The sequence below is a fragment of the Rattus rattus genome, chromosome X (assembly GCF_011064425.1).
Source record: "Rattus rattus isolate New Zealand chromosome X, Rrattus_CSIRO_v1, whole genome shotgun sequence".
Taxonomy (NCBI): domain Eukaryota; kingdom Metazoa; phylum Chordata; class Mammalia; order Rodentia; family Muridae; genus Rattus; species Rattus rattus.
The window spans coordinates 101,825,158-101,839,924 of record NC_046172.1 but is presented as its reverse complement, the minus strand read 5'-3'; the positions used below and the strand labels follow the sequence as shown (position 1 = coordinate 101,839,924).

At 35.8% G+C, this 14,767-nt stretch overlaps 1 protein-coding gene across 1 annotated transcript in view; it reads right to left on the bottom strand.

Annotated features, from left to right (window-relative positions):
• Nucleotides 1-14,767, bottom strand: part of Cul4b (cullin 4B) — a 30,246-nt gene that overhangs the window by 4,005 nt on the left and 11,474 nt on the right. The window contains 16 exon segments of the mRNA XM_032890495.1: nucleotides 1,279-1,431; nucleotides 3,595-3,767; nucleotides 4,911-5,016; nucleotides 5,814-5,927; nucleotides 6,906-7,013; nucleotides 8,194-8,279; nucleotides 9,055-9,165; nucleotides 9,764-9,868; nucleotides 11,007-11,199; nucleotides 11,650-11,768; nucleotides 12,181-12,248; nucleotides 12,958-13,040; nucleotides 13,339-13,428; nucleotides 13,593-13,725; nucleotides 13,727-13,749; nucleotides 14,500-14,574. Of these exon segments, the coding sequence (XP_032746386.1) occupies nucleotides 1,279-1,431; nucleotides 3,595-3,767; nucleotides 4,911-5,016; nucleotides 5,814-5,927; nucleotides 6,906-7,013; nucleotides 8,194-8,279; nucleotides 9,055-9,165; nucleotides 9,764-9,868; nucleotides 11,007-11,199; nucleotides 11,650-11,768; nucleotides 12,181-12,248; nucleotides 12,958-13,040; nucleotides 13,339-13,428; nucleotides 13,593-13,725; nucleotides 13,727-13,749; nucleotides 14,500-14,574 (1,740 nt within the window).

Here is a 14,767-nt window from a genome sequence, read left to right as displayed (position 1 = left end):
CGTTCACTGGGGGTTCAGTCTTCAGCTACTGCATTCTTAAAGGATGTTTTTAACTTTGGTTTGCTGAATTCACAGATGTGGAATCGATAAAAATGAAGGACTGATTTTAAAGCCGGTCTTGGAACACAGACCCTATCCCAAAACAAAACTAAACCGAAACAAACCAGAAAAAAGGAAGTAAAATTCCATCTAATAACCCCAGGTTAATATCATAACTGGTTTCAGTTATGATCAAAGTTATAGTTATTTCCTATGTTCTAGCATTAGTAAGTAATCTTGCTGTAGGTGAAATGATTACATGAGTAGGTGTGCATGTGTGGTCATGAGGAGGCAGCTACCTCAATATATATTAAACCTCAGTACATACTAAACTCAGTATCAAGTGTTTTATACTTTTTATCTCAGTAAGTTTCAAAATAATACTAGGAGGGATGAATGTGGGGGTCTGTGAAGGGGAAACTGGAAAGGGGATATCATTTAAAATGTAAATGAGTAAAATTATTAATAATAAAAAGTAATACTAGGAGGTTACATATATTTATCAATTCCAAACAAGCTCAGCAAAATTAAGTGACTTATCAAAATCCGAAGTTGCCAGGAATCCAAGAGTCTAGGCAACCTCTACCAAATGTTTATTATAGACTTTAAAAATATCTTAAAGTTTGAACAACAGTCTAGTACAACAACACATTGTCTAAGCACCTTTGCTAGTGGACATTTGTACTGGATCATGCCCATACGTGACCAATTCAAGTTTACCAGAACCACTGCTAGACATTTTCAACAGACACAGAAAATGCTTGACCACTATGATAAAGCCAGAAGCCTCTGTAACAGATTTAACAAATATTTATATAGGTAACCAAGCATAAGATATAACTCAGTCTAATAACCAAATCTGTCAAATGCCAAGACATCTCCAGAAAAGTAAGCTTCAAAAGATATATAGTAACTAACTTCAAAAATTTCAGTCACATTTACTCACTAAACTTTCAAGTACAGAGAGTGGCTTTTGTTTTTTTTGTTTGTTTGTTTTGTTTTTTTTTTTTTGTCGTCCCCACCCCCACTACCAGAGAGTGGCTTTTGTAAACTGGTTATTTGCTAAACAAAGTTCTTTTGTGAAACACATGTACAAATATAGGAAATGAATGTGTGTTATTCCAAATGACTTTAAGTCTTTGAATATGGAATAATTATATTTGAAAATTAGTGTCTAAAAATTAAATGTATTCCCTTTCACCTATAACACGTTCAGTATGGAGACACAGAAACACCTACTTTTACTGGAAATTTTAGCTGATTGTAGACTTCTGAAACAAGAAGGTTGTGGCTAAGTGTTTTTCTCATCTTCATAATTCGGACGATCGCAGCATCAATTTGGTACTGTCTATCTTGAAATACTCTTTCTGTAGTGCTTGCTTGTTCTTCAACCTAAAACAAGTTTTCAAATACAGTCAACTTAATTAGGAACACCAATTGTATATTAGGGACATAATGTTATTGTTCTAAAGAATCTGACTTATTTAAAATGAGAGAAAAAAACTTGACAAACATAGTTTTCTTTCTGTTGCCACTACTGCCCTGTACCAATAAATTAATGCAATACAGGAGAAGAGAAAAATACCACCCTTGAGCACTAGGAGGTAGGTTCAGTTGGTCAAGTGCTTTCCCTGCAAACATAAGGACCTATTTCTTACAGTTAGATCTTTGTGAACTCATGTAAAAAGATTCCTAGTGCCTGATGGACAGCCTGCCAGCCTAGCTAATTTGTGAGTTCTAGGCAAGTAAGAAACAATGTCAAGAAACAAGGTAGATAGCTCCAAAGGAATAACTCTGGAGGTTGTCTACTGACCTTCCCTAAAATTTAAAATGTTTATACCCACTGATGCAAAAACTTACTTCTATAAGTTCATGTGCATTGGTCTTTTGCTTGCATGCATATATACAGATACAGATATATATACAGATGTGTGTGTGTGTGTGTGTGTGTGTGTGTGTGTGTGTGTGTGTGTGTGTGTGTGCACAATAGATCTTCTAGAACTGAAGTTACAGATAGTTGTGAACTGTCATGTGGGGACCAGGAACCTGGGTACTCTGGAACAGGAGGCACTGCTCTTAATTTTGCTGAGCCATCTCTCCGTCCCCCATGAAGTCATTTTAAGGAAAAGATCATAGAGATGAAGATTTATGTATTTCAAGATTATATAACTATTTGGCACTCTGTTGATTTTTTAATGTGAGTTGGGGTATGCCTGTTATATGGGTGTAGTTGGGGATATCAGAGGAAAACCTTGAGCATTAGAGCTCAGGTGCCTTTCATTTCTGTTTGAGACAGGGGCTCTCTTTATCAACTTGAAACTTTGCTATACCCCAAGCTACCTGGTCCATGAGCCTCTAAGGATGTATTTTACTTTGACTTCCATTTCCTATCACTGAGATATGAGACATTTATTTAAAAAAAAAAAAGAGTAAAGAGACACAACCATTCAGATGAATGATTAACACTATAGAAATTTACATAGCCATAAAGAATAAAATGATGTAATCTGTAGGATAATGAATGATAATGGAGATCCTGTTCAGCAAAATAAACCAGACTTAAGGAAAATACATTTTTGTTTGACATGTGGAATCCAGATCTAAATACACACACAACACACACACACACACACACACACACACGACATTAAAGTAGACATGAGTATTGAAGGAAAAAGGAAAAATCTGGGTTTGATTATATATGCAGTGTGTATGCACTAAAAGATTATATATGCAGTGTGTGAACATGCATGCTCATGCAAAAGACAGATATGTTAAAGCAAAGCGAGACAACTATTTGGGAGAAAGGAGACCAGCAAGTGATGGTGGTCAGGACAGTGAGAACTGAATACAGACAAGGAACCCCACACATAGGGAAATTAAAAGTAATAAGGAGGGGGGGCTGGAGAGGGGCTCAGCTGTTAAGAGCACCCACTGCTCTTCCAGAGTCCTGAGTTCAAATCCCAGCAACCACATGGTGGCTCACCATCTGTAATGGGATCTGATGCCCTCTTCCAAAAGGCCTGAAGACAGCTATTGTTCACCCATAGAATAAATCTTTCTTTAAAAAAAAGTAATAAGGAAGAGAAACAAAACAAAATCACATTGATGGGATAAAGAAATAACTCAATGGAAGAACACAAATGGTCATGCATTCCTCATCCCTAGCAATGCAAACCCAAGCAAGCAAAACAAACAAACATATTATCAAATACTGAAATGTATTAGGCCAGATATAGGCACAGAAAATGTTACATGAAATGTTATTGAGAAAATAAACTGTAAATTTTGAAGCTGGAAAGATGGCTTAGCAGCTAAAGAGAACATGAGTTCGATTCCCAACATCCATGTGGCTGTTCACAAACATTTCTAATTTCAGCTCCAATGGATCCAATGTCCCCTTCTTACATGTGGGCCCCAGCCCTGATGGGTACACAAATGTACATGCAGATAAAACACTCAAGCATATAATACAAATTCTTTAATCTGTAAATTTCTACTATAAACACACATTTAATCCAATATACTAGGAGTAGGAGAAAGCAAAAGATTTACCGTTTCTTTCATCTGGATTTGATTGATCTTTATCCTGAATAGTTTGTGTTTGAAATCATCATTACAAATAAACTTGTCACCATCTTCAATATCTTTGCCCTTTGGATTTTTAGCCAGAACTCTAGCTTTGCCACAGGCTAGTGACTGCAGTGTTCTTCTTAATTCTCCATCCTCTGAAGAAGAAATAATGATTAGTTATTTATTTGTACTTTATTAGCATGAGCACCACATTCAATGTCATTCTAACTCTGACATTCTCTAATAAACTGCTTTGGTTTCCCCACTGTCACCAACTCCTGCTCTTCGTGCTATCCAGTAAAATTTTGTTCTACTTGTCTTGTAAAAGCATCTATTTATCATCCATGCAGACAATTACCAAAACCTCTGATGCAATGTTTCCCTTCTCTCAAGTCAGTTACTAAAAGGACACTCAACTTGGCTGTTTTACTATCACTTGAGTGTGTTGATATTCTCCATTCACCCTCTGCTCCACTGCTAATGATGGTAATACTAACCTAATCCTATGAAAAGCCTAGAATCACCTTTTAAAAGTCTTCATTCTCCTTCATTGTACTATATCTCTAGTAATTCCATTGCTGTTGGAAACATCCTACTACAAGCCTCTTTTAGAACTTTGTCAGAATTATCTTCATAGCTTCTAGACTAGAATTTTCTCATATTCCAGGTGGCTAGTTCTATCAATGCCAAGTAAGTTGTCCAAATAGGTTATTTCTTTTATATCAGTCAATCTATCTTACCTACTGAATTTTACAGCTCACCAGTGAAAGCTACAACCAAACATTTCATGCTTGCTACCCACACTAGCCCCTCCTATTTTCAAGTCTTTCCTCATACTATCAAAATTTTAAGGCCCAAATCAAGTCCTACTTCCTTCTACAATCATTATTCGCTTCACTTCACTCTCAACCACACTTCTTGTTAACACTACATACTGGTACTTACTAATTTGGAAATATTAAGAGCACAGAGGAGGGGGCTGGAGAGACATCTCACCACTGAAGAGTAGTGTCTTGTCTTTCACAGGACCAGAGGTCGTTCCTAGAACCTAACAAGGTGACTCACAAACAACTAACTCAAGTTCCAGGGGATACAATGCCCCCTTCTTGACCCCACATATTCCTGCACATGTATGGTATACATATATACACAGGCAACAAACAAAAGAAATAAATGAATCTTTTTAAAAAACGTACAGAGGGGAAGATTATTTCCTTATATGTTTAGAGCTCTGATCACAGTGACTACACAGAATAGAGAACTACAATTTCTTGATACTGGACAGACACAATACAAACCTATCCCAGTGGCTTGCTTGATCTCCTCTAAACTGAACTCCTCTCCTTCATTAAACATTAGTAGCACCAGGGTTTGAAAAAGAGAGACCTGAAGTTCTTTTTTGCCCTGTTGGAGAAAAAGCAGAGGGTTTTTTTGCCTGTTTTTTTAAACATGGAAAATTAATCAAAAAGTAATATCTTATAGGAAAACCATTAATTAGTGAGTTAAGCACAGATGAGTAACATTCTCCAAAGTGCTGCTTTACATGGCAATATGATGTGTACTGCAAGATTTAGGTGTGAGTCTACAAAAAACGGGGTGTAGGGTTAGTTAGCCTATTAGTATGTCTTCTATAGTCCTTATTAAAACAGGACAAAGTAATAAAAATAAGCCAGCCCTATGTGTCATTATAGACATTCACCATAAGCAGCAAGAAATTACTACCCTAAATGCATTTTTCAAGACAGGGTTTAGAAACCCAAGCTAGACTTCCTTTGTAGACAAATATGTACTTGAACTTCAATCTTCCTGCCTCTATCTCCCAAGTGATAGGATTACAGTCCCATGTGACTATGCTCCACTTTCAAATATACTCTGACTTGATTCAGATCATTCATGAACAGATGCAGAATTTTCCCAATGGATATTGTTTACCTATATCACTCACTCGGTTCTCTAGCTTCTAGCCACACGATTTCTGATAAGACAGTATGAACTCTGAATCCACAGGGAAAAGAGAAAGGGGGTCAATTTTAGATGAGGGCTAAGTCAACTGCTGAAAAGGTAACTATCTTAAATACAAAGTTGCAATATGCTAAGATGTCAAGGATACACTTATAAAACAGCAGCTTGACCCTGCAAACCAAGGGATAAGCCATATTAAAGATGAAGACAGAACTCAAGATTTAAAAATATCCACTTACCTCTTTAAATTCAGCTTTTAGCACACAGTGTCCCAAGGTTGATTGCCATTGAAGTTTCCTGCCACTGTGCTTGCCTAAGTAAAATGTCTTGAAGATTTCCTGAAGCTTCACCATCTAAAGCAAATAAATTGTTACTTTATGTTGCATATGCAATGCCACCCTTAGCCCGGTTTTTTAAAAACTATTTGTTGAATGTATGAAGTGGTGTATGCATGCCATTCTGGGCTAATAAAGGTCAGAGGACAACTTTTGGGAGTCAGTTACCTCTTTCCACTATGTGGGTTCAGAAAGTTAACTAGGAGGTTAAGCTTGGTGGCAGGTCCTTCACCCCTAGGCCACCTCAATGACCTCCCTTCTCAATACTTTAACATCATCTGGAATAGCTTTTGATAGTTTTTAGGACTATATTCAGTAGTTACCAATCCCTTTAATGTACGGTGAAAATCTAACTAGCCAATGCAACATCGCTTGGTGATCTTCACACTCTTTGATCTTTTCTTCCCTGTTATTTAATCATCCTTCACTCTGGTGATTTGAGTTCTACATTCATACTGACTCCTTTCTCTGCTGCTGCTTCTGCCCACATTTCTTTATAAAGTTCCTCTTTTTTCCATCCACTAAATGTGAGCCTTTTCTAAAAGTTAAGAAGTTTTTTTCTCTTCCTCTTCTATATTCTTCCCCTTGTTGAGGCATCTACTTTCTGGGCACCCATGATTCTTTCCATAGACGCTCCAGTACTTTTCTTTATTCAATATTCTAGGTTTTGGTCCTGAGTAGGACAGTTTAAGGCATGAAGGATACTCATGTATCCATTACATCCACCAATCCTGCCTTCAGGTGGAATATATGGGCAAGATTTTTTAACAGCTGGCAAGACTAAGGGGTCATAAGCAATGAAACAGAATAATTGGGGAAAACAGCACTAAATTTAGAAAGGTAGTTAAAAATGGTAAAATAATAAAATATTAGCGCTATACTTTTGTTGCTATATTTGTTGACATAAGCCTGCAAAAGTCACAGATTTTCAAATGAAAAGCAGAAAAAAATGTAATTTCTATGCATATAACTTAGTTTTAAAATGGTTTATCTTACCTCTGGTGGCAAATGGACTTCCATAGGCACATATGTTGGCCAATAACCCATTGTCAGGATATTAACAGTTAATTCAATATTGCCAGGTACATTCTGGTTCTGCATATACTATAAGATCAACACATACACCAAGATTATGAAAGTTTATATACCATACATAATACAAATTTCCTTTATATAAAAATATATGTATATACTGACCATCCTGAAAATAAAAACAATTATTTAAACTTGAAATGAATACTACACAAAATGCAGTAGAAAAATACACAGGTGGCCATTTTGATAGTGGCATTCAAAAACCCCACGAAAATATCCTAGGTATTAAAAACTCAACTTCTCACACACAATTGGGCTGTTATAGCATCTCTTCTCCATTCTTTTCCCCCAATGCTACCTTTAACGCCCACCTTCATTCAGAGACCCTACATGGATCGGAACATCTTGTAGCAACTCCCATTCCTCACCCCACTAGCCAGCCCAAGTCTCTGGTTTTTCAAAATGCTTCACTCCCTGTTTGAAGGTGGTGACCTGAAGTAGGAAAGGAAAAGAAGGGGAAAGGGCAAGGCAAATAAATCCTATTCTGTGCCTACTGTAAGATCTATGATCCTACTAATTCTGAACATCGAGTCTTTTGGTTCTATTTACCACCTTCAATATAGTAGTCAAGAAGTCATTACTGAGCCCTTGAGTAAAATCTAATTTGCCATCACTATTGCCTAGTTGGTATTGCTGCTGCTGTTTGAGACAGGATCTCACTATATTGCCCAAATATTATTTCAGCATCCCAAGCAGTTGAGACTGCAGTTACACAAACTACATCTGGTTGTTTATGTTTTTACAATATTTTAAAACCTTCTATTTATGTCTTCAAAACTATAGATCCAATTCTCATCCCAAATGTCAACAGAGACAGCATATACCACCCATCCTTGATCGCCTTATCTCTATCCCCATGACAGGCTCTGAAATAAAAATCCTCCAACTGATTAGAAAATCCCTGCTCTTACCATGTAAGTATAAGTCTTCTAATACTAACTTTAATCTAATACATTTTACTTATGCTTCTGTCTTATTCTGGATGTTAATTATGACTTAATCCTGAAGTAGGCCAAATATACTTAAAATTCATTGATGACCTTTTCTCTATACTGAACTGTTAATTTAAGTTGCCATGAAGTGTTTGTAAAAACAAATATGGGTTTCTATTTATCTTCTTCAATACAAACTGCCGCAAGGACATCAGTATCCTTAAGTTTAGGGAATTAAGAGTTTAACTCACTTTTACCTGTTTGAACTGAATCATGATATCTTTAGAAAGCTCCATGTCTTTAAACATTCCTTCAAGCTTGCTGGTAAAAGCGGCTCCACATTCTGTTAAAGAGGTTTACAGATTTACATTCCAAGGTAGTACAACAAACAAAATTAAAATCAGAAAATAAAAATACAAAACTTAACTTGGGCATAAAATATGATCTATATCCACTTGTAAGAATGAAAAGTCTTACTCTCAGCGTGCCCTAGCAATTCAGAGGTAAACTCTTTAATCCAGGTATAGGATAGTTGGGAAATTTTATACAAATAAACAAAGGAATAATTCTTTATCTTTAAAACAATCCAATAATTGTAGCTATCAGCAAGAGGCTAGGACTCTCATACCTCACTTTTGTGTGTGTGTGTGTGTGTGTGCGTGTGTGTGTGTGTGTGTGTGTGTGTGTGTGTGTGTGTGTTGGGGTAAGTGTGTGCAGGTATGGACAATATGCATGTGCAAGTCAGAGGTCATTGGCTGTACTCTTCTGCCACAGTATACCTTATTCCTTTGAAATAGGGTCTATCTTGAACCCAGAGCTAGTCTGGTGTCCAGGAATCCCCAAAGATCCTCCTGTTCTCTACTTCTACCCTACCCCTAGCCAGTGGACTTATACATATGATTTTTTACAAGGGTGTTATGGATTCAAACTCATGTCCTCATGTTTGTGCACAAAGACCTCTTACCCTCTGAACCATCCTCCCCATCCTGTCAATTTATATTTTCATCATGTGTATAAAATGATCAACCAAAGAAAGGAAATATAATTAAGCCATTATTTACCTCAAATATTAAAAAAAGAAAAAGCTGATATTAAAAAAAGAAGACTGAGAAACATACCGTGTTTCAGTTTGGACAGCATTGATTTTTCAGCATCCACTGATGCACTCTTGCCAACTAATAGGCGTTTGGCTAAATCTTTCTTATAGAAGGCCTCAAAAACATCTTTGCCTGTATTAAATAGCAAAGATAACATTCATGATATGCCAAGTAAAGCTGTAAGAAAATGGCTTTAAAAAGCTTATTGTAACATGCCAAGTTATTTAATTTTATACATTTTATCCAAGTTTATTAAACTCAGGAACACTGGAGGTCCATGTCTGTGCCAGGTATTTCAAAAGTTTTTTATTATAAAAAATTAAGACTGTATTAACTATTTTTCTGGAAAAAAAAAACAACTTTAGTACATTGGTACTGTTAGCACCAAAACTCAGAGATTAAAACAAGCAGTAAAATCCCAGGTTCTTAATAGTGCAAAGATCAAAACACAGGCAATTTAGTTACATTCCTCAACTCTTCTTAAGGATCCAAAATATGCAATAAGTAAAATATAACCTATAGGTCTCAAAGTCTCTCCGGGTTATATAAGAGTTTTTTAGTTCCTATAGGAGTGCCTTGCTATGTTGCCCTAGCTGGTCTGATTCTATGTGGCCTACACAGCAATAGTGCTTCAGCCTCCTGAATTGTGGATTGCAGGTATCTATCACTATGCCTGGCTCAGAGTGCTTTGTTTTAAAAGAAAAACATGAAAGCAGTAATCAACACTTACCATAGATAAATCTAAATATAATCATTATTTTATCCAACATTTTCTCAAGCTCTTCATCTGTAGCTTCTTTGTTGCCTGCACGAAGTTTTGAATCCACATACTTAGCTAAAATAAGAAAATTGTAGTTTAGCAAACCATGGGTGTCTGAAAGGTGCTGACCACTACATAAACCCAAACAGACTATAAAATACTCTCTTTCAGTATTTCTGCTATATGTACATGCATTTTATGGCCTACAACAAAAGGAAGATCAAGTTAACTTGTCAATGTCACAGGGCTAATAAATACCACAACCTAAATACATTAAATCGGACTCCAGACTGAATATACTTTCTAGTATAATACGGAAGGGCTACATATAGAGCACTGTGGTAGAGTTCCTGGGTTCAAGCCCTCACTTTCACAGTTTAAAAAAAGGAAAAGAAAAGCAAAATTTAAAATGAGTGAGAGCCAGCTCGTGGTGGAGGCTCCAAGTCGCCCTTTGTGGAGTCAAACAAAGTCACCAGAAAACACAGGTACTCTCTAAAGTTTCTATTTTACACAGAGGGTCAGTATTCTTTTTTTTTTTTTTTTTTTTTTTTTTCGGAGCTGGGGACCGAACCCAGGGCCTTGCGCTTCCTAGGCAAGCGCTCTAACCACTGAGCTAAATCCCCAACCCCGAGGGTCAGTATTCTTAAACATTACTTTTGTTATTTGAATAAACCAGAAACAACAGAGCAGAAGGCACAATTTATAAAATGTTTAAATTTAAATAAAATTAGAAAACAAACCAAACTCCATCCTTTCAGAGGACCTCGTTTTGTAGGGCACATATACTCCTAACATCAAGGAGTGCATGTGTAGGAACCTTGCTTGAGAACACTGCAACACACCTGTATACTCAGTAAGCCTGTATCATTAGATTTGTTTTCATCCTAGACTTTATTCATTTGCATTGGAATTTCATGCTACCCTTTTCCTGTAGCTGTAACTGGAGACCTTTAGACAATAGTACTCTGTCCCATGTCTCAATCACTATAGGCTTGCAAAGCACAGAATCATGCTTACTCAGTAAAAGTAAACAGGGTTCTACGTTCTACCTCACATAGAGTTTATATCCTGTTTGACATGAAGACTATGAGATGCTGTTCAGCTTGACAGGCTAAGCGACATCAAACAAACCAGGAATGGGTACAATATGATTATCAATATGAGTTTTTCAATAAAAGAATATTACACAACCACAAAGGAATGTGAAACATACCTATGAGTTCAGCTGGCTTATTTGGTCTTTTATTAATGAAGGTTTCAAATGCTTCTTTCATGGCATTGATAAATTTTTCATTTTTCAGAAAGCAGGTATCAATTATATGGTCAACTTTATCTTTAAAGTCCAATAACTCTTGAACCATAGTTTTATCTTTTTCAGGATTAATAACAATGGTACTTCCAAAAGCCTGAAAATGGAGATGGTGTAATTTTATGGTAACTGATTTTTTTCTACAGTGAAAATATTCACCAAGTCATATTTAAGGTTGGCACATGTGCTTAACAGTCACAAAAGGTACAGCTGTCTCTGAAGGAAATGGAAAATCTAAACAGATAATATTTACTTACAAATGCCTTCAGAACTCAAACAATCCTTTAGTTTCCCATATTTCCTGATTTGTCACCCAGTTGCTATTCTCAGGCCATTGTTTCGATTTTTTTTTCTTTTTTTTTCGGAGCTGGGGACCGAACCCAGGGCCTTACAAGCGCTCTACCACTGAGCTAAATCCCCAACCCCCACTGTTTCAATTTTTTTATTTAAAAAAAAATTCCCATCTAACAAGAAATGATTTCTGATATTCTTGGTACGTAGATTACAGAACACTCAAGGGAAAAGTCAACAAGCAAACTATTAATACCTTGATATACTCAATCCAGTGCTGTAGGAGAACCTGAACTCCGCCCCGAACTCTACTGAAGAGCTGATACAGGAGAGACAGATCTTGAATTCGGTTTTCATCAAGGAGGCTATTTAAACCTGGTTAGAAATATTTTGGTATTAAAATATGAGAATCAAAAAGTAAGTAAAATTGCCGTGCATGTCAATAAAATGTTAATTTGAAATTACTATTGGTCTGAACTACTACTAGAATTTATGTGAATAAAATTCAGAGTATCCTGTAACATCATTAATGTTTAGAAGTTCTTGGCTCTACATGCTAAGAATAAAACAACAACAATGTTGAGTGTATTTCCTGCATGTATGGACATTGTGTGCATGCTTGGTACACAGAGGAAGGAAGAAGAGAATTACATCCCCTGAAACTGCAATTCCTAATGGTTGTGAGTTGCCATGTGGGTGCTGGGAATTAAATAAGTCCTCTGCAAAAGCAACAAGTACCCTTAACTTCTCCAGCCCCACTAACCTCCTATTTAAAATTACAAGTTACCTTTCTGAAGAATTGCTGTTAAGTGTTCACCTAGAAGTTGTTTTTCAACAGAAGCAATCAGTGACTTCCTAAAAGGAGGAAAACAGACTTACTGAGATTTGACCTTGAAAATTTAAAGCTTCTAGAAAAAACCAAGCAAAAATGTCATTTTACATTAATTTTGCCTTTTCTACGCCCTGTGTCAAAATATTTTACGTTATGCTTAAAGGAAGAAAAATAATGTATTTCAGAATTTGCTCAAAGTAATATCTCCATGGTCTTGCTGAGCCTAGCATTTTTTTCCAACTTTCTTTGCTTTTTACTAAGAAGGTAAAACAACAGTAGTCTATGCTGCTTAACTGAACCATTTGGTTGCTGAGATTTAGAAATACAGAAGCAGTTTCTCTCTGAACATCCACTCCCAGAATTTTAATCAGTCTAAGGATTTTAAAAGCCGGGCATGGTGATGCATGCCTATAATCCCAGAACTTGGGAGGCTGGCATGGAGGACGACGAGTGCCAAGGCAAGTTGGGTTTTAGTGAAACTCTGACTCAAAAACACCAAGTTTTAAAGATCCCATCAACCTCTAATACCATTTTAAAATTACACACTAAACACACACCAAACCAATAATCAAATCCTTGATTAAATCTAATTAGCCAGGAAAGAGAACAACTTGAATTTCACATTATGAAAACAACTGTTAAAGACTAAATCATACCTGAAAATTGCTACAAGTTTAAGATGCCTAAAGTACTTATCAACAGTTTTAAGACTATCAGGCTGAGCATACTTACTGGGTGGTCTGATCTAAGTAAGTAATAAGTCTGTCTGCTTCTTCTTCTAGGCGTTTATTAACATGATGAAGATACTCAGGAACCTACAAAAATAGTTTTTTATATTATTGTTTTCCGCCCCTTAAATCATTCAGAAAATGTCATGTCCAAAAGATCCAGGGAAGAGCCCCATCAAATGTGACAGGGTAGAATCATATGTAAAATTAGAGGTAGAGTTTATGATCCAGAATTCTGGCCTTTAAGGAGAGAGAAGAAAAAGGAGCACCTAAGTGAGAAAAGAGCATTCCAATGTTGGGAATATAAATACAAAGGGAAGTTTTGTGTTCTACAATGTAATGTCAATTGTAAGAGCCGTTGGGTTCATCGATCATTTTAAAATACCTCTCTTTCTTGCATTAACTTCTGACCTTCGGCCGCATAAAGCCGATTAGTTTCTTGCAAAAATCGTTGTTCAAAAGAGTCTTGGTAAATCTAGGAAGAGGGAAGAAAAACCAAAAGTATTTGCTTATTCACTAACAATTTACTGAATGACTTCCATCAGAACTCTATTTGAACAACACTCTGAATTCCAGACATCAAACTTCGAACAGTAATCTGATTTGTAGGTAGCACAGTGAGTGTTAAGTGCAACTTACTTGCAAATCAGACAGCATATTTAAAAGGCTTCGAAGTAAACTTCTATCAATTGCTTCACCATTCCGCTCTCTCTCAATCAAGAGAAGGATGCATCAGTTTTTTTGTCTGGACTTTTGATCACTTATAATATCGCCTAAATAACTCTAATCCCATGTCCTAAAATTAAAACAAAACAAAAAATCACCAGAACTGGCAATACCATATGAACAGGCTGAGTTTACTTATCATATGCTTACTGGGGTCTCAGAATTTAAAGCAGTAATTATAAAGAGGATAAAATCCACATTTAATTTTGAATAACATTTTTAGATTAAAGCATATAGGAAACCCATTTTGTCTTAAATGAGAACTGAAGCTGAATTCCTGGCTTCCTCCATAACTAGGTTTTAGTGTCCTATTTTCTCTGGTGATGATCTTAGTGAAATCAGAAATAAAATTAGTTCAAAGACAAAAATACTTTCCACTATACCGGTATTGACTAGCTTATTTGGTCATTCATAAATGGCTTCAAAATCGTAAAATCAGTACATTTCAATCATTACTGTAGGTATATGCTAAGCATCTCCTGAAGGATCAATACATTATGCTATCTTATTTTCATAAACAACACTTTTGAGTATACAGTCACAAGAAAAATAAAAGAGCAAAACATTAATGATCAGCAGCAATAATATTCAGGCACAGAAATTCTAGATTAAACTTTAATCTTCATACCTAACATTAAGAAATACTACGAGAGAAAGTTAGCTGTCTGCTGTATTAGCATAGACAAAACAAAAACCCTCAAAATGCTAGAATCCAAACGTGAATTTTTAGGAGAATATTCTGAGTACAGCTTTTTCTCTTAGAATAATTAAGACTATGATATATAACAAAATTTTTCATAATAATCTTCTGGCATCCTTACCAAATAGAGGGCAGCATTGAATTCTGAAGAACATAAGTTCTATCCAGAAACAAAAAAATGCTCCTGATCATTATCTGTCAAATAAAAAGAAAAAAAAAATCAAGCAATTTTTGTAAATTTGAAACTACAATATTAGCTCTTAATGAGAATTTGGAAAATTTTATATTAAATAGGCTAATAGGATCCAACTTGCAAACAAATATATCTAGCTGAGAATATGTCCCATATATTTATTTTTAAACTAATCTATTAATCCTTCTTGTGGTT